The 24,712-nt window shown below is 48.3% G+C and overlaps 1 protein-coding gene across 3 annotated transcripts in view; it reads left to right on the top strand.

Moving 5' to 3' along the window:
- TRAPPC9 (trafficking protein particle complex subunit 9) overlaps nucleotides 1-24,712 on the top strand; it is a 404,238-nt gene that overhangs the window by 41,553 nt on the left and 337,973 nt on the right. For all 3 annotated transcript variants that reach the window (XM_074353143.1, XM_074353142.1, XM_074353144.1), the window contains 2 exons: nucleotides 11,953-12,169; nucleotides 16,394-16,537. In XM_074353143.1, the coding sequence (XP_074209244.1) occupies nucleotides 11,953-12,169; nucleotides 16,394-16,537 (361 nt within the window). The remainder of the gene's footprint in view (nucleotides 1-11,952; nucleotides 12,170-16,393; nucleotides 16,538-24,712) is intronic.

Raw genomic sequence — 24,712 nt, 5'->3', positions numbered from 1 at the left:
CCCAAGGGTGGAAACCAGCCGTCAGCGGTGCTGGCAAACGATGGACATCTGGATTGGATGGGCCGCTTACTGCGACTTCTGGGTGATCTGCTGGGAGGGGGCGGTGAGCTGGGCAGTAGGTTTGCAGGGTGAGCCGGGCGTAAGCCTGGCTCTGAGGCTGCTGGTGCAATGAGCAGACCTGGGCACACGCGGTCCTAATGGGGCGGCCCGGGGTGTGGCCGGGGACACCTGCAGTGCTGAGGATGAGAGGAGGGCTCCCCCAGTGAGGTGTCCCTGTGAAGAGTGGAAACCTCCACCTGCAGGGGCAGAAGAGTCTCTGAGCAGGGGGCTGGGTGCACAAGCACAACCAGCCTGAGCACAGAGAGCTCAGGGAACCAGAAGTCATTCGGGCCCAAGCAGCTTTGTTCCTGAGAAACTGTGGAGGGAGATGCTGAAAAGGCAGGCTGGGGTCGGACCCTGTGGTGGGTCATGAGTGACAGGAAAGGACTGGTCAGGCAGGCATGAGAGAACCCTGTGGGTGTCCCAGCTGGGGTGTCACGCCGGAGGGGAGGAGCAGAGTCATGGACTTTGCCACTCATTAGCTGCATGACCTTGAGCAGGATCACTCTGCCTCTCTCTCCGTCTTCATCTGTAATGTGACAGAATGACAAGCTCACGTCATCAGAAGGCTTAGTTTAGCTCCGATCTTGGTGGCCAGTCCTGTCTCAGTGCTACCCTGCAAGGCTCCTCAGCAGCTGCTCTCATACTGAGGTCGGAGGGCGTAGAGGGACAACTGTAGCGCCTGAGGGCAGGAGGGAGGGTGCTTCCAACCTGGACATTTGACTACCTGCAGCTGCAGACCTGCAGGCAGTTTGGTTGAGGTCGTGGGGGGGACTTTGGAGGACCTAGCGTCTTGAGACTTGCTTGCCCCTGGGGGACCGGAATTGCCTTTGCAAGTTAATGTTGAGAATTTGGGCTCCTGGCAAAGCTGTTTTCACAGGTGGGTATATACATAACACATATAAAATAAAATTCTTTTATTTAATGTGTGAATCTTCGCAACTGTTGGAAACAGCCCTCCTGCTTTGTTGGCCTGGTCTCCATGGAGGACACTAGGGGTCAGCAGAGGTGTGTGGAAGAGTAGGCAGCCCGCCATGCTGCTGCCTGTGTGTCCCCCAGCAGGACGCTCTGTGGAGTTGACTCAGCTCTGTGTTTGGTTGCCAGATGAGCAGACAGCAAAATAATGAGTTCTGGTGGGATTTTATAATGACAGGAACAAAGAAGGACCTGCAGTTTTTCTGGACTAGAACATGCTTTTGGTTCTTGATCCAGTGTGTTCCATTGTAGAATTGTTGAGTTGTAAAAATTCTGGGACTGATTTTGGCTGATCTTGGAACTTTGAAGGAACCAAGATGGAATTATTGCAGGTGCCTTCTGCTTTAAGAAGCTCTGTGTAAACATAAACACGGATAAAGGATGCATTTGGATTTAGTGGTGCAGAGAAGGGTTTCTGCACGTCACAGAAGGCAAAGCAGAATTCCCCTTTGTGGACAGGGACGTGGGTCTTGTCTTCAGCGGTTTACGAGAGTAGTTTATGGTAATTAACTAGCACTGACAAACAGCACACGTTGCATTTAAGAGCTGGCCAGCTGTAGACTGTGTATTGGACAGGTGGGTTTCACAGGCACGTGGTCAGGCAGATGGGAGAGAGAAGGAGCGCAGGCCTTGCACCCCAGGTTCAGGTTCAAGTCGCCATTTCCTCACCGTAGGACCTCGGACTAGAATGTAAGCTCCCTTAGCCTGTTGGTGAATCTGTAAAATGGGCGTGATAATATTCATTTCTTCCTGGATTTGTTGATAACTCACATGAAGCACTTAACACACGTCCTGACGCTTAGCAGCGTTCACTGTGTATGTCCGCCCCGCGGGTGATGTGTCAGAGCAGTAAGGACGGCATGTGTCTGTTGAGGACCCAGTGGTAGACACTTGACTAGGTTGCATATTTGGTTATTTCATTTAATCCTTGTAACCCTGTGTGTTATGGGCAGTTATTCCTATGGACAAATGAGGAACCTCAGGCTAAAGAAGACTGTGTAATTTGTCCCAAGTCAGGCCATAATTTCGGGTGCAGGGGCCTCGGGAAAGCATGCGCGTCTGGGCTTTCCGCCCTCTACGTTCAGCGCCAGGGCCGGGCGCGGGGCTGGGGTCGGGGTCAGCTGTCTCCCAGCCCAGGATTTCCAGCTGGCAGCGAAACAGACCTGGCTCTGAGCTGCTTCAGCAGAAACTCTGGAGAGGGAGGCAGGTACTAAAGGGATAAACATAAAAACAGATGACTACAAACTGTGATCAGCTCTGAGAAGGAAAGGAACACGCCTCGCCCCGCAGAGCTGGGAGTTTTCCCGTCAGGGCTGCTCTGGGGGCGTTCGTCTCGGCTGAACAAGTTCTGCTCCTGGACCAAGGCAGGAAGGCAGGGCGTGTGTTACCAGGTAGACTGGGCCTCGTTGACCATACTCACTCCCAGTTAAGCAGCCAGCTGTTGTGGGCACTTACCTGGTAAACAGATACAAGCCATAATCATCACGCACTTTGCTCGGTAGTTTTATTGGACCCAACTTGAGAGATGAGGTAACAGGCCGGGGTGTTTGCTGCATGCCCATGGTTACCTGGGAAGTACCTCCACTGGTCTTTAAATCCAGTTTGTGTGGTGCTAACGTCCCAGCTCTGTGAACAGTGTCGTGTAGCTCCCCGCAAGCAGCCCAAATGACTGAAATTAACTTTCTTAATTAGTAGGAAATGGTATGTGACAATAAGAGAAAGAGGTAGTAAGGAATTGTTTGGAAAACTAGAAAAAAGCCCAGGACTTCCCCAGCTGGGGGAGTGTGCTCCGGGACCAGTGCCATTCACCCACTGCCCGGCACTGCCTCCCTGCCTCCCGTCCGACCCAGTGTTCAGGACCCACTCTGAGCCGTTTAAGAACGCCTGGGCTCATGACACTGTTGACTAGAACCTGCGACCTCTCTGTCCCTGGTTAACTTTCTCTTCAAAGCCATTTAAATTTTATGCAGGCTACTCCACTCAGAAGTACGAATAGCGTCTTTGAACTTCTTGATGCAGTTCCTTAATGAAGCTGTTGCTAAGGAAACCTAGCCAAAACCTGGGAGGTATGCACATAATAACTGTAACCTCGGAAGTGTGTCAGTTCAGGTTCAGAATCAGAGGGATGGGAGACTTAGGAAAGGCTTTTTGAACGGAGATGCAGGCTCGGTTAGACTGAATCCTCTCGGTCCCAGCCAGCAGGGCACCTGGCTTTCAGGATGGCCTGTGGGGAGTGCAGAGTTCTCACAAGGAAAGGAAAGGTGGGGTGGCGGGGGAGGAAAGCCAGGTTTTTTACTAGGGAAGGAAATGCTGGGGGAGGGGCTGCCACCCGCCAAGCCCTGGGGGCTGGCTCTGCTCTGCTCTTCAGCTGGAGCCTCAGAGCTCGTTTTTGCAGCCCAGTCCTGTGGTGACACAGAGAGAGGAAAGGCAGAGGCCGCGCGTGCTCCTCGTGTTTAGCATGGGGAGGGTGGGGTGGGCCTGAGGGTGGCGCTGGGTGGTGAGAAGGATGGTTTGGATTTTCCCACCCGGGACCTGGGGACCCGCCAGCGGCCGCTGCAGATTTATCTCCCAGGCATTATGGTTTCTCTCTCTCATCTTCTTTTCCTTTGTTTTTTCTTTTTTAAAAATACTTAATCTAAATTTAATTTCAGATTGTTTTTGTTTTTTACAAAAGTGAGAAATTTCTCTCTCTTCCTTTTTTTTTTCAGTGGGTAGGTAATTAGATTTATTTATCTGTTAGTGGAGGCACTGGGACTTGAACCCAGGACCTCGTGCATGCTAAGCAGGCATTCTACCACTGAGCTGTACCCACATCCCCACCTTCATTTTCTTTTTGCTGCAGCTTCTAGGAATCTTAGAGCTGAATCTCTAGTTGGCCTCTAATACTTACCCTGACTTCATGGCGTGCATTTTTATGGCTTTACCTGCCCCTAGTTTCATTTAAGTATTAAATCTCCATTTTTCTCTTCAGCCTCATTTTTGTCTCTTTGTTATTGTTGTTAGGTTGTTTTTAAAAATTTGTTTAGATTCTTCTAGCAGGAGGCTGAAAGTAAATGTGTAAACAGACCATATCACACTTACTGCTTTTATACATTCTAAGCTGTTTAGTAGTTACTTAAAAACAGAACTCAATATTAAAGTGGTATGTTTTAAAATTTTTTTAAATTTTTTTTATTAAGGTATAGTTGATTTGTAATACAAGTTTCAGATGTACAACAGTGATTCACAGTTTTTAATGTTACGCTCCATTTATAGTTGTTGTAAACTATCAGCTGTATTCCCCGTGTTGTAAGATACATCCTTGTAGTGTGTTTATGTTAAATGTAGCAGATTGTAGAAGAAAGTTGGGTGATGCAGGCAGAGTCTGGAGCGGGGGCTGTGTCTTGCTCAGGTTCACGGTCACTGCCGAGCATGGCGCCTGCCAGAGCCAAGCCCTCACTCCTGTTTGTAGGGGAGTGAGGGAGGCCGCTCTTACCGGCGCTGGCATCACCCTCTGAGTGGCAGTGACAGCGGTGACTGTGGACATGCATAGTGTTGTTCCAAAAGCTTTACATGTACATTTCTGCGTTTAATTCTTAAAGCCCTCCTGTGAGGAATCATTTTATGTTTTTTAAGGTATAATACACTTTGTTTTTATTTTGAAAGACTTCAAACCTCTGGAAAACTCCTAGGAGTAGTAGTACAGTGAACACTTAGATACCCTTCACCTAAGCGGACAGTGTTTGTCCTCTTGTTTCTGCCTTATTCACTTAGCATAATGTGTCAAGCTTTAATCCATGCTGTAGCCTGAATCAGTACCTTATTCTCTTGGCTTGATAATATTGTTGATAATTCTGTTTATCCATTTGTTGATGGATGGATATTGTTTGTACCTTTTGGCTACTCTGAATAATACTGCTATGAATATCAATGTTCAGGTTTTTTGAGAACATGTTTTCATTCCATTGGGTATACAGTTGGCCCTCTATATCTGTGGTTTCCACTTTGTGGCTACAGATGGCTGATTGCAAAGGGACTCGAGCATCCTTGGACTTTGGTATCCAAGGTGGGGGGGTCCTGAAACCAATCCCCCACTCATACCGAGGAATGACTGTATACCTGGCAGTGGAATTTCTGAGCCATATGGTTACTCTGTGTTTAACCTTGTGAGGAAACACCAGACTGTTTTCCAAAGCAGCTGCACCATTGTCCATTTCTACTGGCCGTGTATGAGGGTTCCTCTTTCTCAACATCCTCACCAGCACTTGTTATTGTCCATTTTTTGGTTATGACCATCTTAGTGGGTGTAAAATGATACTCATTTTGGTTTTGATTTGGCTAGTGATGCTGAGCATCTTTTCATGTGCTTATTGGCCATTTGTATCTCTATTTAAATCCTTGGCAAATTTTTAAATTGGGTCTGTTTCGTTTGTGTTGTTCAGTTGTAAGCATTTGTTATATATCCTGGGTACTAGTCTCTCATCAGATACCTGCTTTGCAAAATTTTTCTCCTATTCTGCGGGTTGTCATTTCAGTTTCTTGGTGATTTCCTTTGCAGCACAAAAGGTTTTAATTTTAATGAAGTCCAGTTTATCTGTTTTTTTCTGTTATCACTTGTACTCCTAGTATTGTATCTCGGAAACCGTAGCCTATCCCAAGACCACGAAGATTTACTATGTCTTCTCTTAGGAATTTTATGGGTTTAGTTTTTACATTTATATCTGTGGTCCATTTTGAGTTAATTTTTATTTACTGCATATAGTCGGGGGGCGGGGTCCAGATTCCAGATTCATTGTTTTGCCTGTGGTGGGGTGCTGTGCAGATGATACTGAGAGCTTATTCAGGATGATGGCTTCATCTTAGTTTCTTTTAAACAATCCTTTGGGTCTATTTAGTCAGGTGCTTTAAGAAGATGCCCTTTGGATGTGCAGAGGAGCTAGCTAAGGCTGTCCTTTTCAAAACAATTTCCAGTGAGAGTGTTGTACTTGAAACCTAATTTGCTTTAATCTTTGAAAAGATTTATGTTTCAGGAGCTTTGACTGAAGAACACCTGTCCTTATTCAATGACTGTAACTAAATGGTCAAACAACACTTACGAGATGAAGCCGGCTCCCCCCGTAGTGCTGGTGGCTGCAGCTGTAACCGAAGTCAGTGCTAACCTTTTCTCATACACTCCTGGTGACCTGCTAAAATGAGTTCAGTAAATAGTTTGCCAGTAGTCTGCTGGACAAAGCCATAAAGCATTGATTTAAGGTTCCTGGGATGGAATGTGTTCTTATTAATAGTAAGTAAGCATGTATTGAGTGCTTGTTCCCCAGCCTTTCTTGTGTATTGTTTCTCTGAAAATCTCACATACATCCATATTATTCCCACTTTACAGATAAGAAGACTGAGAATTAGGTCTTCTCTCTTTTGGGGGGAGTTCATTATCGATGAATGGAAGTCATAAAGAAAAAGGTCTTGGTTCATCCTGAGAAAACGGTTTTCTGAGAGTCAGCGTTGAAGAGGGTGCTCGTGACTGCTGTCTGAGTGAGGCGAGTTCCGGGTTACAGGGAGTTGGCGTCCTCGTCCCGGCACATCAGTGTAGAGCTTCGTGGTGGGCGGGGAGGGCGGCCGCGAGAGGCTGAGAGGCGGCCCAGGCCGTGCGGCTGTGTTCCGTCCCTGCGGGGCTTTGCCCTAAGGGCAGTGGACCGGTGCTGACAGAGTTTAAGTAGGGGAGTGGGTTCTCGAATAGATCGCTCTTACGCTTGTGGAATGCTTGGAAGCATTTAGAAGGCTCTGCAGGAGGTGATGTAATGAGTCAGACCAGGGTGGCTGTGAGATGTAGCAGTTTTCAGTTTTCAATTTTCAAATGGTTTTCAGTCCCAGGTTTGTAGCTCAGCAGCCATGTCGCTTTGGACGACTCACTCAAGGGAGAATGAGTGAAACAGCGGAATTTATCTTTATCAGTTGGAACAGTAATGTACCCACTTCCCAGGACAGTTGTGAAGATCCAGTGAGATAACGTGTGCACAGTGTGCAGCGTGGTCCCCGGCACAGAGTCAGTGCTGAGTGAGTGTCAGTGAGTACCTGGTGGGGCAGGTGTGGGTGGTGGGGCTTGGTGACTGAGTAAATCCGGGCTGTGAGGGAGGGGTCCAGGCATGTCTGTGAGTGATGAGAGTGAGCCGGGAGACGCAGAGGGACCTCACCCCCCGACCAGGGGCCCTGGGCAGGATGGCTGTGCGAGGAGTACTGTGAAGTCAGCTCTGCACAGGTGGAGTTGGAGGTGCCTTTGACACATCTAAGTGCAGTGTCACGAGCTCACGGAGGACTCCTGGGCCCAGGCTGTGCATTTTCCTGTGATCCGATCCGTGAGGACCCCGAGGTATTGATCACTGAGCGTGAAGATGTACTTTACAGGACAAGTGAATAGCAGTATCACCTGTGTCATCAAAACTCACACCTCTTTATGCGTCACTTACTTGGCTAATTGGATATTTACAGAGTTCACTTTACCGCCCTTTCCTGGACGCAGTTTCCACAGTAAAGAGCTAGCGAGCCTCCTTCTCTCCCAGGAAGGAGACACACTTAATTGGTAGCCTTCTATACATTGCCAGACTTAGAATTTTTGTTTCTTATTTTAATTCTGTGTTATGTTGGCTGTTTCCTGACAAGAGAGACATCTTACCTCGTGGTCACGCTTTGGTTAACTGTTACTGAGAACTGCTGATCCCATCCGCAGTGTGTGTATTTTATTAACCTTGTAGATTATCTTCTCATTTTTCTGGCTTTGCCCTTTAATTTTGTATGTCCCTCCAAGGCTCTGTTCTGTTTGGGGCCTTAATTATTTTTTTAATTAAAAAATGTCTGTTAGCAATTAAGAAAACAAAAGAAAAGGAAAAATTCAGATGATACGCAAGTTTAGAAAATATCTCGTGTGTTTTCCGTCCTGGCGACACAGGGCTCTAGGAGCTATAACAGCCTTCACTGCACAAGTTTCTTTAAAATGCTGGTGAAGAAATAAAACCTTTCTTTCTCATCTTTCAAGCTGCGTAGCTAATTGGCAAGAAAATAAGGGGAAATCCTCAGTGGGCAAGACAAACCGGAAAGCAGGAGTTCTGGGAGGTAAGCGAGCCCTGGAAGCCACCGGTGCCGGCTGGCTCCTGAACTGGGTTTCAGTTGCCCTGACAGGAGGTCAGGAGGTGAGCCCCGGGCCTCTCACACTGGGAGTTGGATGGCCGATCCCGTGTAGGCCAAGACCCGCCTGAGGAGCCTGGTTTACTAAAGGGTGAACTAGAAAAAAATCCTACTCCTCGAAACAAGAAAGTAAGGAAGCTCTTGATTTTTGTTGGAAGGGAAAAAAATCCAAAGCAGACCAAACCAAGGGTTGAGTTTAAAGCTGCTCTGGCGTGAGAGTGACCACAGACTCCTGGCGGAAAAGCACGGCTCCTCCTGGAACGAGCAGTTGTGTTTGGAATGAATCAGTGAACAGTCAATACGAAAAAGGCCCCCAGGGGCTCCTGGGTCACGATGTTGGAACCCAAGCAAACAACCTTGCCTCTCCTCCAAGGTCTCACTTAAATAACCAAAAGGATTTTTAAAGGAAAGAAGCCATAATCATAATTCTGTCTATTGATATTACTGTATGCTAGGAATTCAGAGGTGACTGGAGTTGTCTTCTCTTTTATGGACCTTGCTTTCTGTTTGGAGACACACCTACGACACTCAGGAGCTTGGTGGAGGGAGGTGTGGGTCTGCTGCAGTCAGCCAGGAGAGATTAAGAAGGCAGTGCAGGGTGGGGACAGTCTTGTTCTTGGCTGGCTTTTAATTGCAGGCTCCATGAGTTGTCATTGGAGGGAATAGCTCTCTGGAGGATGGACTCAGGACTCTTCAGAATGGAAAGGTGAACCCCGAGAAAGACAGTCAAACCTGTGCAGTCATTAAAGTGCACGTGAATGTGCTCTGTCCCTGAGCCAAAGATGAGACAAGTAGGCAGCACTTCGTGAGGCCTGAGGAGTGGTGCTTAAGGTTCTCCTAGAATAAACCCCAGGGAACCGGGATGACCAGCAGTCAAACTGTGACTTTGCTCTTGGGACGGCATGCCCACCAAGGGTATTGACCATTTATAGTTTTCGTTTCTCGTTAACGTGTGTCAGGTGATGAGTACGTGAGTGCAGGTGATTAACACCTGGTCGAAGTGCCTTTTAGGTGCCTGCCTAGGAGCGCTGGCACAGCTGCTGCTGCGTCACACATCTCGCCATCCATCCCGCTCCCCGGCCCGGCGATCTCGGCAGAGTGACTCATTACCAGCTTGTCCGTCTCCTCCATGACCTCGTAACCCATGAAGGGACTGGATCTTATTTAACTTGGTTTTCTTTTTTTCCCTCCTTCTCTTTGGATGATTACAACTGAAGGTGGATCCAGTTACGTTAGCAGATGTTTTACAAGTAAGGCCCTCGGTGCAAACCTTGTAATCCTGCTTTGCAGTCTAGGAAAGAAAATTACATTCTTTGCAAACTGTTTTGATACACATATGTGGAAAATTGGTGTAATTTTGAATATGAGAATGCTGGGACCACTGTTTGTTTTCTCTCTCCCAACATCTTTTACCATATTTGGCAACAAGGGGTGCAGTCAAAGGCCTGGGAGTTTCCAGGTTTGTGACAAAGGCATGCAGGACTTCGGCCTCTCCTGTGTAGCTCTCCTCAGTCCTCGGCCTGTGCCTGGCACCTCACTGCACCGGCTCCTCTCTCTGCAGCTGTTCTGTGCTCTCCTGGGAAGCAGAGGCTGTGTCCTTCTCAAAGTGGCATATCCACGAATCCTCTACCTAAACATAAAAGTTCTATAAGAAAACTTAGAAGATTATGTTTGGGACCTCGGGGTGGGCCAAGGTTTCTTAGATAAGGACACAGAAAGCATTAACCATAGAAAAAAAAATTTATAAATTGAGTTAATCAACAATTTCTGCTTATCAGAAGACCCCCTTTGGAAAATAAATGGGCAGCAGACTGGGAGAAGACATTTATACATGACTAAGGACTTACATGCAGAACATATAAAGAGCTACAACTCAGTAATACAGATGACCTAATTAAACAGTGATCGGGAGGTTTGAACGCTTTGCGAAGGAAGATCCAGAAGTAGCCAGTCATCTTGTGAAAAAGTGTTCAGCCTCGCTAGCTGTCAGGGAGACACAAATCAGAGCCACTGACTGGCTAAACGGAGAAAGACTGCTGACGTCAAGTGCCGGCGAGTGCGTGCAGCGGCGGCGATGCCCCGCACGGATGTGTGTGTGTGAAATGCTGCTGCCGCCCAGGCAGACGTGAGCAGGACTGGACAGGAGAGAAATGACACTGTGGGGTCCAGAGTGGTTCTGAGAACTTCAGGCAGGAAGCGGCAGCTGCAGGGCGTGGGGACAGGGCTGTTGGAGAGGCAGCCTCTGAAGGGACCTTTGAAGGAGTCAGACCTGGAAGTGCGGGGGAGGGGTGGCAGGAAGAAGACAGACAGACAGCCGGCTGGGAGCTGAAGTGGGAGGCCCAGGATTTCCTGGTTCTACCTGGGGCATCTCTGCCTGGTCAATTCCTTTTTATTCCCTAGGTAAAGGGTAGTCTGCCCTCAGGGTACATTTCATCATGGTTTCATGGTAGTCATGGTTTCATTTCTTTGTTCACTTATGTGCTGTCATCTTCCCTGAGGGCAGGGGTCTTTGCCAGTTTTGTTCCCTGCTGTGTCCCCAGCCACATCTGTGGTGGCCACGGAGAAGGCATTCAATAAACATGTGTTGACAGAATGAGAAAACACATGAATTAGAGTGGTTCCATTTGGACAGGTCAGAGGTCGGCAGTGGGACCCAGAGTCACACAGGCAGAGTGGGGCTCACTCAGGAGGGCCTGGCGTGCTGAGGGCATTTGGGTTCCATGGTGTAGTTCCGAGTGGGTTCTGAGCGTCTCTGAGGCGGGGTGATGGGCTCTGCACCGCACCTCAGGACTGCTTGTCTGGCAGCTGCTTGTGGACAGGTTAAGGAAGGAGAGAGAGCTGGGAGGAAGACGACTGAGATGAGGCTTCTAGGTGGGAGCTCATGAGGGCCCAGGGCGGGCGTGGCAGTGGACGTGGGGAAGAGGGGTGGATGGGAGGGCTTCCGGACGATGCTTCTGTGCAAGCTGTGCTTCTGTTCACACAGAAACATCGGGGAAACACATATTTTGTCAGGGATGTGAGAGAGTTAACGGCCCCCTTACATAGGGTGGCCTTGGTGGCAGCGAGGTTCTAGCTGTCCCTCCTCTGGAAAGATAGCTGTGCGTGGGGAGGGGGCACCGGGCGGTAAGCAGAGCCCCACCCCAGACTCAGGTCTTGCCCCTGACACTCATGGGCTGTGGGATTTTGTCCAGGATGGTAATACCTCCCTGAGTTTCAGATTTCTGTGCCTGTGAGCTGGGGTAGTAACAGTTTCTGGGATTATTGTAATGATTCAGTGAGGGGCACTGCGTTTGCTGGCATGTGGTTGGTGCTTAAAAACAGAAGTTGTTATCATCATATTAGTCTGTTACTGTATATTCTGTGTTTTGAGAAGTTGGGTATTTGATGAAAGTTCTGCCCAAGCCCTGGGGTCTGCATGAGCTGCTGTTCCTTTCCTTTCCCTTCCCTTTTCTCTTTCCTTTCTCTGCATCTCACCTGTAGGAGGCAGATACCTTTGTTTCAGGGAATACAGGCTGGAGAGGTGGGGCCCAGAGGGGGCTTGGAGCTTCTGCGTGGCGCTGCTTCCCTGTGTTTCTGGATCTGGCCCCGTCGGCGCGCTAACTCGACCTTCCTCTTCCTCCCTGTGTCACCGGGCCTCTATTTTATGGACAAGCCTTTTCCACGTGTCCTTTTTCGCTGGCAAGTCTCTTTCAGATGCTTGTTGCTTTTCTCCCTGTGCTCCAGCTGTCCGAGGAGGAGAAGATTCAGCGGTACAGCGTCCTCTCCGAGCTCTACGAGTTGATCGGCTTCCACCGCAAGTCCGCCTTCTTCAAACGCGTGGCCGCCATGCAGTGCGTGGCCCCCAGCATCTCGGAGCCCGGCTGGAGGGCCTGCTACAAGCTCCTTCTGGAGACGCTTCCTGGCTACAGTCTGTCGCTGGATCCGCAGGACTTCAACAAAGGTGCTGGAACTAAAATGTCATTTCAGCCCTGTGAGTCGTGCCTGGCTTGGGCCCTGCGCTGCCTGTCTAATCAAGGTGCATTCGGATTCGTGTAGAGCAGGGCTCAGCAGACTTTTTCTGTCCAGGGCTGGGGAGTGAGTATTTCAGGGTCTGGGTCCCGGGTCTCTGGTGCAGCTGCTCGGCCCTGCTGCTGAGATGCAGGAGCGGCCAGGCCGTCTGCAGGCCGGCAGCTACACTCACGGCAGCAGCCAGGCCGGACTTGGTGTGCGGGCTGCAGTTTGTCCCCACAGCCTCCCCGTCATCGACACCCGCACCGGCGTGTGCATTTGCTGCAGTGGATGAACCCGTGCTGACATGTCGTCATCACCCAGAGCCCATACTTGACACCAGGGCTTCCTCTTGGTGCTGTGCACTCTGGGTTTGGACAAGTGCATAATGACATGCGTCCACCGTTACAGCATCACACAGAGCAGTTTCCCTGCCCTAAACATGCCTGGCTCCCCCTTATTCATCGCTCTTTCCCCTCTAACCCCTGACAGCCACTGATTTTTCGGTCTGTATGGTTTTGCCTTTTCCAGAGTACCATACAGTTGGGATCATACAGTTGCATGGCCTTTTCAGATGGGCTCCTTTCACTTAATGATGTGCGTTTAAGGTTCCTCCATGCCTGTTCACGGCTTAATAGCTCATTTGTTTTTAGTGCCGAATAATAGTCCATTTTCTGGCTGGACCATAGTTTATTATATTTATCCATTCACCTACTGAAGGGCATGTTAGTTGCTTCTAAATTTTGGTGATTATGAGTAGAGCTTCTATTGACATCTATGCGCAGATTTGTGTGTGGACGTAAGTTCCCACTTCATCGAGTAAACACCAAGGAGTGCAGTTGCTGGCTCGTATGGCAGGAGTACGTTTAGTTTTGTAAGAAACTGCTGGACTGTCTTCCAAAGTGTCTGGGCCATTCTGCATTCCCACCAGCGGTGAATGGGAGCTCCTGTTGCTGCACATCCTTACCAGCCCTGGGTGTCGTCGGTGTGGTGGCTTTTGTCTGTTCTAGTAGGTGTGCAGTGGGACCTCGTTGCTTTCATTTGCATCCCCTGATGACCGGTGATGTGGAGCATCTCTTCATGGACTTCTTTGGCATCTGGATATCTTTTTTGATGGGGTGTGTGTTCAGGCCTTTTGCTCATCTTTTAATCAGGTTGTTCATCCTTCTTGTTGAGTTTTGATAGATCTGGGATATTTTGGGTACCAGCCCTTTATCAGTGTGCCCTGCCCTTCACCTGCTGCACCACAGTTGCCCTTTGGGTCTCGGCAGAGCGTCAGCTCTTCAAAGAGGCCCCCTGTTGTCCTTCAGCCTAAATGTAGTCCTTGTCTTTTTCTCTTTCGTTGACTCCTGTTGTTCTTTTTAAATAGCATTTCCCATAATTTGTAAGTACATTAAAAAAAACCGGGCGATGACTTAATGTCGCCTCCCCCACCAGGCTGTGTGCCCTGTGAGAGCAGAGACCCTGTGCCCATTCACTGTGTCCCGAGCCGGCACATGGCAGGTGTCCACGTACATATGTGTAACATGGGGCCAAACCCGATGAGCAGCTACAGTGACATGTGTTGGCTGCCATTTATTGAATAGAGTTTGTTTCGTGATCTTAATTTTTAAATCACATGAAGAAAACATGTTTCTTCTGAAAAATAAAATGGCAAAGCACACCTCCACGTGACTTGGTGCTTTCTGCTTAGCCTCCTGATCCGGGAGGGGGCACTCCCATCATTTTGTGAAGGAGGCTGGGGAGGTAAGGCAGGAGAGTGGGATCATATAAAGTAAAAACGGTAACTCGCAGCTGGCTGTATTTCCAGTAAGACATAAAAGCTACTTTAAAGCCCGTCTCCACTGTTGCCCTGGGCCTCTTTAAACATTTCTCAGAGAACTAAATGGCAGTCCACTAAACCCTGAAAGGGAAATTGTGTTCTCAGGACCTGACATATGTTTCTGGCTATTTCTTGAAATGGACATTTCCCCGCTGGTTACGGAAAGTCAAGGCTGGACACAGACGGGCACTGTGTGTGTTTGCCAGCTTCGCGGGCTGCTGTTGGTCATTCTCATCTTCTTGTGTTGCTGTGTGTGAAAGTTTTCGATTAGTCCTTTTGCTCAGCCTTGCCCTGAACAAGGGATTGACTTTTCTGCAGGAACTCGTGTGAAAGAGAGTGACAAGGCACATGGGTTTGCCAAAAAGCAATAGTTGATGTAATAAACTCTCACGTTGGTGAAGTTTTTGAATACGAGAGAGTTGAAAATTTTATCACTAGGTCATATGCTGCAAATCTGTCTTAAGAATAAAAAGATTCAGATTTTATAGGATGAGCAGTTTGAATCACAAAGAAGTTATGATTTGTACACTATTTGGTGTTAAGAAAATTTATACTCAGTCTTATCATAATTGCCTGTGGTAGGAAAATCTACAAAGTGATATTTGGCCCATTCTTGATGTGGTGGTGTTGAGGTTAGTTAAGTTGAGTCGTTGAGAATTCTGGGCTAGGTTGTCATGGCATTGATTTCAGCCTCTTCATCTTCTTTAGAATTTCTTACTTCCTTTTGGCCTGTGGTCTTCTGATGATGTGGACTTACTGCGGGATCTTTGCCTCCTTTCCTGTCATTGTCGGAAGACATTTCTGTAAGGCAGACTACTAGGACATTAAGGTTTTTGTGTGGGGGTAGGTTTGGTCAGCTCTAAGGATTTCAATCAATAAGTATTAATAATTGCTATTCAGTTAATAATTTAAAAATTATTATAAAATAATTTAAATATACACAAATTAGAAAGAACAGTACCATGAGCCCACCACCCAGGTTAAGGCATTTACAAGTTTTGCTGTATTTCCTTCATTCATATCTTCCTTTTTCTTTTATTTGTCCTTTGTTGAAGTATTTTACAGCAAATCCCAGAAACCACGTCATTTTATCCTACGTACTAGAGTAGGCATGTCGGAAAAATGGGGGCCTTTTCTTTCATCGGGTTTTCAACTTGACCCCTGTGCTTGTTAAGTACCATCTGTGTCAGGCATCTCACTAGGCATTAGGGATACTTGGGTGAATGAGACACAGCCCTGGCTCCCAAGGAAGTTAAGGACTGATGGAAGAAACAAACACAGGAGCTTATGTGCCTCACGGTACCTGCTGGAGGATGCCTGTGGGACAGAATATGTGCACGATACAGTGGGATTCACAGAAGGGATTGGTCAGCCTTTAAGGGTGGGTGGTGGGAAAGGTGGTCAGTAGGGCTACGAGAGTCTGAAATCCTTTCCGCCAGCCTTTCTGCTCCAAGCCCCAGGGGCCTTGGACTCACAACCCTGTGCGGTAACTGTTTTTGATTCCTGTTACCACGTCTCCTTCAGGAAGGATTTTAAGGTGGAAAATTTTTAAGAGCAGTAATAGTTGCCAGAAGGGACATGGAACAAGAAAGTCTAAAGATCCTGTGATCTGAAAGAGATCCTTTTCGATGGTTGTGAACCGACTTCCCCGCCTCTGATTTTGAACACGGGCTTAGTTATTTTGGAGGGAGCAGCCGTGCAAGTTTGTTGGTAACTTTTTCTTTTTCTTTTTTTCTTTTTCTTTTTCTTTTTCTTTCTTTCCCTTTTCCTTTTCCTCTTTCTTTTCTTTCTTTCTTACTTTTTCTTTCTTACTCTTTCTTTTTCTTCCTTCCTTCCTTTCTTTCTTTCTTTCTTTCTTTCTTTCTTTCTTTCTTTCTTTCTTTCTTTCTTTCTTTCTTTCTTTCTTTCTTTATCTATTTAGCTATTTACTTCTCTTATATTTTAGAGAAATGCTGTGCTGTTTAGTTTCATGACTTTGGTTGTTGATAATGAAATCCCAGCAGATATCAGTATTCTTTTGAAAAAAAATTATGTTATAATACAAATACATGCCATTGAAAACATAATCTTTTGTTCTAACCTTATAATTATTTCAAACTGAGTTATTTTTGAAATTGTGCCTTTGCAGAAGAGAAAATAGTATATAAAACCTTTTTCAAAACCGTGTGAACAAACATCCCTTAAGCATTTTTTTCCGGGGTACACAGGGGAAGTGCTTTTGTTGCCCTTTGGGTTTGCTAGTGGAGGCATTTGTCCTGACATCACTGAGTTGCACACATTAGACGTGGTTCCAAAAAGGATCTCGGCCCCGAGGCGCTGCTGCGACGTTTTGATGTCTCATGTGTTTTGCTGCAGGCACGCACCGAGGCTGGGCCGCCGTCCAGATGCGTCTGCTTCATGAGCTGGTCTACGCCTCGCGGAGGATGGGGAACCCGGCTCTCTCGGTCAGGCACCTGTCCTTCCTGTTACAGACCATGCTGGACTTCTTGTCAGATCAAGGTGAGTGGCTTCAAACTCTGTTCTTGCCGCAGGCCCCCATCGTCGCTGGCCCGGGGAGGCGGTGGTGCTCCCAGCTCCCTGCTGCAGAGAGTCTCCCTGTCCCCCACGTCCTCCCCTCCCTGGCCCCTCTCAGCACGCGCCACCGCTCTGCTCGCTGCTCTCAGCCTCCCGCGTGGGCTCCCCTTGCCTTGGCCTGCATTTTATAAAACATCAACGTCCAAGTGTAATTTTTAGATGGAGAGGTGCACAGTTCACATGAACTCCGCTCAGTGAATTGTCATAGTGAGCACGCGGCACCTAACTCCAGGCCCCTCTCTGCCCCTCCTGGTCGCTGCCCCCCTGAGGGCAGCTTCTGTCTCCACTCCTGAGGGGCCGTGCGTGTCTGTGCCCACACGTCGGTCCTCCGTCAGCTTCTCTCCTCATTAGCAGTCTGAATGCCTCCTGCCCAGGGTACCGGGCAGCGCCTGTTCAGTCTGGCTCTGTTCTCTCGGCACCACCCCACCCCGACACTCCTTACAGGCAGGTGCGTGCAGTCTCACGGGCTGCCCCCTCTTCCCTGAGTGCTTCCCCTCCCCCTGCCTCATCTGCCATCTCGGACTTTTCCCCACAAACACACATCTTCCTGCAGAGGGCCTGTGCACCCTCCCCTCCGTGTCCCCTGCTCCTTGTCAGCAAACTCCCGGGGTCTGGACTTGCTCTTGGCAGCCTTGTATGCGTCCCAGGGGACCAGTTCTCCCGCGGTGTGGTCTCGTCCCTTGTGCGCTGGCGGTCAGTGCCTGTCCTCCCTGCGGAAGCGTCACAACAGAAGGAACTTGCTGGTTATTTGAGGTCATACTAATTAGTGATCTAAAGGCACTGGGTTTAGAAGGAGAGAAACTGGGGACATTTGACCCTGTTGAACGAGCACAGTTTCCATAAAGGCCTGTGTATAGTGGTGTTGGGTTAACTGGAGTCTTCCGAGGAAAGGACGGAAATCAGGAGGACGAAGGGTTCTGGCCACTGATTCCGTAACCTCAGATGGGTGATTAAATTCTTTCTGGTCCTCCCTCTTCTCCTTTGAACAACTGGGATGTTACAGACTGTGTGGCAGTTTGTTATTGTTTTCATGATAGATATTTTAATTCATTGGGTGACCTTTCTCCTGGAGAGCTCATGGTACCACTCACAGAGCTGATGATTAACCTTTCTAAGGATTGCTGCAGTGAAATGAAATATGGAACAGAGGAGCAGCCGGGAGAGGGGAAAAATGACTCTGGGTGCGAGGAGGGGTCTTGCTAGCCGTCTCCTTGCCTGTAAACTGTCTGGCTGTTTGGGGGTGGAGACGGCACACTCTGGGGGGTTCTCGCCCTTCCTTGCACCACGTAGCCCCTCGACTGTGTGCAGACAACGTGCGAATCCAGAGACGAGTTGGGAGACCGACTATTGACATGAAAAGGCTCTCAGTTCCCCAGGACGGTCCTCAGTTTTGGCAGATGGACGTACCAACTTGAAGATTTATGGGCTTTGCTTTGGAGGTGCCACAGTGTTACTTTTTATGGTCATTGGTGTGGGGTCATCTCTGCTGAGGTGTCCTGACTGGGGTCTGGGTACTAGCTTCCGTGGCATCGTGGCTGGAGACCGATGAGCTCCTCGGGTGGTGAATGCAAACCCGATCCTGCGTGCTGCACCGGGAACACCGGTGATGCTCTCCAGCCCCGGCTTCTCTGCTCTCGGATCCCTGGTGGTCTGGCCACCCAAGTGCTGCCAGTTCTCCAAACACAGCAGCAGGTCTAGCCTGTGGCCTTGGCACCTGCTGTCCTGCCCACCCTCCGTGGCCGCTCCCAAGTGCCCCAAAGTGAAATAGCCCCAAAGTGAAAACACCATTCACCAGTGTCCATCGATCAGTGAATGGGTCAGAAAGTGTGGCGCATCCACCTGGATGTCTCTCCTCTTCCCCATCCCTTCTCCCTGTCCGTGTTCCTCCCTTCCTTGGGCTGGCATCCTCCATCCTTCACATCTCAGTGTAGATGCCACTTCCGCTGTTTGCGGTGACGCCTCGCTTGGTCCCTGAGGTTCCTTGCAGTGTTCTTGCTGGAGCACGTGCTGACCCCTCGAGCACTGTCGCCCCTGGGTTTCATCGCTTATTTAATTGACAAGCTCCCCACCAAGGCTGCAAGCCCTCTGAAGGCAGGGCTCTGTCTGACTTGCTGTTTTTCCTGTTCCTGCCACCTCATGGCAGGTGTCGGCATCCACGTACGGCTGTTTGCTTTAATAATAAATGCTTTCTTTTCCTTTCTCAAAAACAACTTTATTGAGATTTAATTCACAGACCACACAATTTGCCCGTTTAAAATGTGCACTTCAGTTTTTCAGTAGATTCAAGAAATGTGCGCCTGTCACCACAGGCAGTTTTACGTTTCGTCACCTCAGAAGGAAGCCCGTACCTTGCAGCTGGTTGGGGCGCCTGCTGGTGCTTAGCTCCTTGTTGGGCGCATTTGTAACAAATACTTCCTTTCATTTTAATTCTCTCTGCTGGGCTCACCGGTGCTGCTTTTGAGGATGCCGTGGCGTCCTCAGGCCTTTGCTGTCTGAGCAGGAGAGAGTTTATCAGGAGTGGGGTTATTGGGTCAGCCGTGGGGACCGTTGTCACTGCCGCTGAAACACGCTGGAAATTGCCTTCTGGAAGGATTGCTCTAATTATACCGCCAGCAGCGGTGCTGCGGATTCAGCAAGTAGAGAATGCTGCCTTATTGTTTTAATTTGTATTTCCTGGGTAGCTTGCAAGGTTGGCTATTTTTTCTGTGTGCCTGTTTACTAACTGTGCCTCTTTTATGTGAAACTCTTTTTCAGCCTTCTGGGTACTTCCCTGTCTCTCGCCTCATTTGATTCTCATTTCTTGGGAGGCAGAGGGTGTCCAGGCCTCCGTGCTGAGGTTTGTAACACTTTGCGATGCTAATTAAGTCCTTTGCCCAAAGTCTCCCCATTATTCAGGGCAAAGCCAAGCCTAGAACCCAGCATGTAGCCCTGGTCCCAAGGATGTGTACGTCGTCAACTAAAACACATTCTGCTCTGTGGCACACCTGATGGTGTGCATCAGGCTTGCAAGAGTTCAGACACCTCCCCAAAGGGCTTTGCTTGTTTCTGAACTAAAGCTGAAAGTTGCAGGAAAACCTGTCTTAAACATTTTATGATAAATCTCCTTAGCATACTTTGTGATTGGAAACTTGCTGGAACTTTGAGAAATACATTTTACATTCCAGAGGGTTAGCTCAGACCAACACGTGTGCGGTTAACAGATGGTAGGAAGCTCCCTGCGATGGACCCGCACTGTCCGTCCTTTTGTTTCTTGAATATGTCAAGTCTTTGTTTCCTTTTTTTTTTTCCCCTCCTGTCTCAGAACATCGGTAAAGCTCTCACCCCTGCTTTTACGTGGCCATTCTTCCCATCTCTGTCCCGTGGTGGTCTCTGTGGGTGGCCTCCCCGTCCGCCTCTCTCTGCATTTTCTAGTAGTGTCCTGACTCTTCTTCAGGGTAGGCAGTTTTGGAGGAGTTGACCCACTCTCGATGGTTGATTCTATGATTCCTCTCCCGATAAATCCCCTCTGGGAAAGTCAGGCCCCTCGGGGCCATCAGGGCAAGTTACGGGCCAAGAAGCTGAGCTGCCTGGGAGGAGAGGGGTTTCCTCTCGTCTGCTGCATTCGTGTGGAGGAGCGTGAAGCCCCATGGCTGCTGGTGCCAACCCTGGGTCATGTGGAGAAGAGTCTAGAACTTCTCCTTCAGGGGTCTTCTCCACCCCAGCCAGCGCCCCCCCAGCTGGAACGTACTGTCCAAGAAAGCAGTGACTCCGCTTTGCTCACTGTATGTTCGTAGCGCCTAGAATGGTCGTAGGTGTGTGGGAAATATTTGTGGAGTGAGTGACCACAATGATCAGTGACACTCAGGAAATACTATAGGAGAGGGGAATGGGACGCCAGGACACTTGCTTGGAAGGTACGTTTCAGTAAAACTTGCCCTGAGATGACCGTGTCATTCGCTCATAGTTTGAGTGATGTTGAAGGAGCGACAGGAACCGTGAGGTGGCTCGTCCCTCCCGCTTTCCCCACCCCCTGCCCCTTGTCACACGTAGCCCTGGCCAGACTGTTTGTGTGGGTTTGGTCTTAAGGAAACCCAGAAGAGGGAAGAGATTGGATCTTCCAGGGAGGGTGAGAGCTTTCATTAGGAGGCAGGAAGTGCTGGGACCGCCCTGGGAGTGAGCAGGTTTTAGCACACGATAAGGGAGAGGTGGAGGGAATGAGTTCTGGGGGAAAAAGGCATGTGTAGGAAAGAGTGTGTGCTGTGCTCCGGCTCAGGGACTAGGCTCAGTCCGAGACCTGGATCTCCTGCTCCTTAGGTTTGTAACAGTGCCTGCCAGGGAACTGATCCCATCTGTAAGATGGAAACAAAGGCCCTTTCAAAGGATCTGTTTGTCCAGAGGAGGGGTCCCGGCGTTCCTTCTCTGACATCCCTGTGCTCTGGTGCCACCAGGCTGTTGAAGGTCAAAGCTGAACAAGGCCCCTTGCAGAGGTGAACGCTGAGGTTCCACCCAGTCGGTGGCCTGTCCCAGCCTCACAGCGAGTGGCAGAACAAGCTGGACCCCTGGCCTCTCAACTCCTAATGTGGGAGAGGGAGGGGAGCCACTTGCCCTGACACCTCTCAACAGAGATTTGTTGAGCTGCCCAGTGAGTGACTGCTCCCTTGTGGTCACTGAAGTTGCTGATGGCGCGTTCGAGGCAGCCTTGCGCTGCTGCCCCCTGGTGTTGGGATGATGACACACGTATTTCATCAGTGGGGAGAAGCACTCACTGAGCTCGGAAGCGATTTCGAGACAGCCTGGCGTCACCTCCTTTGCCTTTTTGTCCTCTGCCTCCCTCCTCACTGGAGCACGAGCTCCCTGGGGCAGGGCTCTGTCTGTCCTGATCAGTCTGTTCCCGGAACGGTGAGGGCAGGGCTCAGTGTTTGTCTGCTCACCATCCAGGTGGGAAAGTTGTTTAACTTCTCTGCACCTCACTGTCCCCATTTGTGAAAAGGGGATGGGGACCTGCCTCCTCTGGGGTTTCCTTCTCTGTTCTGCATCTCTCACATGTGGAACTCAAGTAGCTTCTCCTCCTTCCCCCATCCTGAACTTCCCCGCATCACTCAGCTGGGTGTGGGTATGGTTATTTGGTTCAGATAAAGCTTAGCTCGTCAGAGAAATACTTATATTTTGGAAGAGAACAATGCTTAGCCGACAGTTAACTTAGAATTTTTGGTGCCAGTTGCAGGGCCCCCCTTTGGATCCAGGACCCAGGAGCCTGTATTTTGCAAGGACCCCTGGCAGGCCAGTGCAGGAGGTGTGCTCCGCAGGCTGAGAAGCAGGCTTCGACAAGTAGAGGTTATTGGTGGGCGGGTTTCACTGAGGCCATTTCTGGGTCTTCGCCTGTTTCTAAAAAGCAGCCTCCCTCCTTTCTCCTCGTTAGTCGTGATTTGTTTGGTCAGGAAGTAAGATGCAGAGTCACCGTTGCAGCCTGATCGCTGCCCTTGGGAATTTCTGCATCCTTTAGTGCTCTGTCCACGGGGAGCAGCGTTTCCCATACCAGCTTTGTGACTTGGGGCCCCATGAGATTTCTTATGCATTGTACAGTGACTTGTATGAAAGTCATGCACAACTGTATCAGTTGTGGCACATTTAGTTAGAGATCTAGTGAAATGTTTTGGGAAACAAGATCCTGATGTGAAATCTGAGGTTGCAGACGCCATGTCCGTCAGCACAGCAGTGACCTTGAGGGAGTGGAGACCGGAAGACACGGAGGCCCCGCAGTGTAAGGTGCGTACCTCTCTGTCCCCGACCCCCGTGCTCTTTCTCTTGTGATAATTCTGGACTGTTGTGAATTAAAATGTACTTTTCTGGTCATCTTTTATAATACTGGGTTTTAAAATATATGTTCTTTCTCTTTTTTTTGAATTTAAGTAAATCGTAAAATGGTAATGAAAATAAGAATGCGTTATTTTACTAGATTTTATTTGGTATCAGAGATTATGGGTAAAGAACATTACTATAATCATTGAAAATATCTTATAATATGGACCAATTTTAATACAAGTTTTGGTTTAAAGTCCTTTGTGTTGTGTTTTGTTCTCACTATGAAGAACCTATAGGTTTTTAAAAAACTTATTTTAATGTTTTTGTTGTCTGCATTTTGATTTTATCACTCATAAGATGCAAAGGGAATAACGTGTCCCCTTAGACAGGAACTTAGCAAACCTCAGCATGTAACAGGTGTTTACTAAAGATTGTAGAGTAAATAATTGAATGAGGTAACAAGTTGTCATAGGAAATTCCTATTGGGTTTTATTTACTTGTTGATTTATTGAAGTATAGTTGATTTATAATGTGTTAATTTCTTGTGTACAGCATAGTGATTCTTTTATACATATATAATATATTACTTTTCGTATATTTTTTTTCATTGTAGGCCATTACAGTGTACTGAATATAGTTTCCTATGCTATATAGTAGGACCTTGTTGCTTATTTTATATATAGTAGTTAGTATCTGCAAATCCTGAACTCCCAATTTATCCCTCCCCATCCCCTTTCCCCCTGGATAACCATAAGTTTGTTTTCTATGTCTGTGAATCTGTCTCTGTTTTCTGAGTAAGTTCACATGTGTCTTTTTTTTTTTTAAGGGTCTGCATATAAGTGACATCATATGGTATTTTTCTTTCTTTTTCTGGCTTACTTCACTTAGTATGATGATCTCCAGGTCCATTCATGTTGCTGCAAATGGCATGATTTCATTCTTTTTTATGGCTGAGTAGTATTCCACCATGTATGTATGTATATATCTTCTTCATCCAGTCATCCGCCGATGGACATTTAGGTTGCTTGTATGTTGTGGCTACTGTAAATAATGCTGCTATGAACATTGGGGTGCATGTATCTTTTCAACTTACAGTTTCCTCCAGATATGTGCCCAGGAGTACAGGTTTTAGATGTGAGTTTCTGTCTTTTAGCAAAGCATGAAGAGCTGCAGCATGAGCTCTGCCCAAAGATGAGGCCATACGTTTTATATTGTGAAGGCAATATGTGTTATTTAGCTTCCTGTTGTCCCTTCCTGCCATGCACCTTTCCCCTTGCTTTACTACCCAGATGATCTCTGGTTTCTTCAGAAGTTTTGAGTCACTGTGTTCCGTTTTTCACCTGGGTGGAGGGGAAGGGTGGCTGAGCACACGAATTGCTGTGTTACAGAGTTCTGGTGGGAGCTCTTCAATAAAGGACTATAATTTGTTTCCATTGCAATTTATACAGTTCCTTTTGTTCAGAAATAGACAGAAGGGGTTGAACAAAAACCCAGCAGAAATGCAGGCAAGCTTTTGACTTCCTTTTAGTTCTGTGTTGAAGAGATAAATACTGCATAGTGTCAAATAATAAGTACCTGCTAATGAAATGCGTTCTCAGTAGAGAAGCCACACACGTAAAATAATGAGGTGGAGAGAAACTATCAGTAAGTCAAAATCACAGATGCATTAGTGGATTTACTAGTTATGGGAAAATACTAATTTGCCAAGCTTTAGGTGAACCAAATAGAATGTCCTGGGTGATAGCAAAAAGAGCCTTCTGCGCCTTCTCAAAGAACTGTCCCTAGGGCGCTGCTCTGAGGGGGGTCCTGCTCTTCTGCTCACTCGCCCGGCACCTGCTGCACCAAGTGCCCACGGCACTTTCCGGACTGCCGCTTCCGGCCTGGGGCATGGTGGTACGTCTGAGGAACCACTTTGTCGCCCAAGTCCCATTTCTTGTCTGTCTTCCACCCAGGCTGTAAAGTGATCGAGTAACCAGGCAGGACCCTGTTGTCATCACGGTGACCATCTGGTATCTGTAATGGCATTTGTGCCTGCTTAACTGCATAATTATTTAGAGAGTTTTTCTCATGCTCTTGTTTACCAGGGTCAGGCTGGAGAGAAGGTGGGCTTGGGTGGTCTGCTCAGCCCCTCAAGGTGATGTGTGCAGGGGTCATGCTCAGTGCCCTCCTTTTGCCCCCTTGTGGTTTCCTAGTATCCTGTTGTTCTGGCTGCAGGCCTCAGCCTGCTTAAAAGTCTAAAAGCATTTGTTAACCTGACTCTAAACTGCACAAGCTCTTCTCTAGAGCTTCCATGGAGTCCCGTCCTGTGCATCCTTTGTT

This window comes from Camelus bactrianus, chromosome 25, assembly GCF_048773025.1.
Source record: "Camelus bactrianus isolate YW-2024 breed Bactrian camel chromosome 25, ASM4877302v1, whole genome shotgun sequence".
NCBI lineage: Eukaryota > Metazoa > Chordata > Mammalia > Artiodactyla > Camelidae > Camelus > Camelus bactrianus.
Note: the sequence above shows the minus strand (reverse complement) of the source record. Positions and strands in the feature narration are given on the sequence as shown.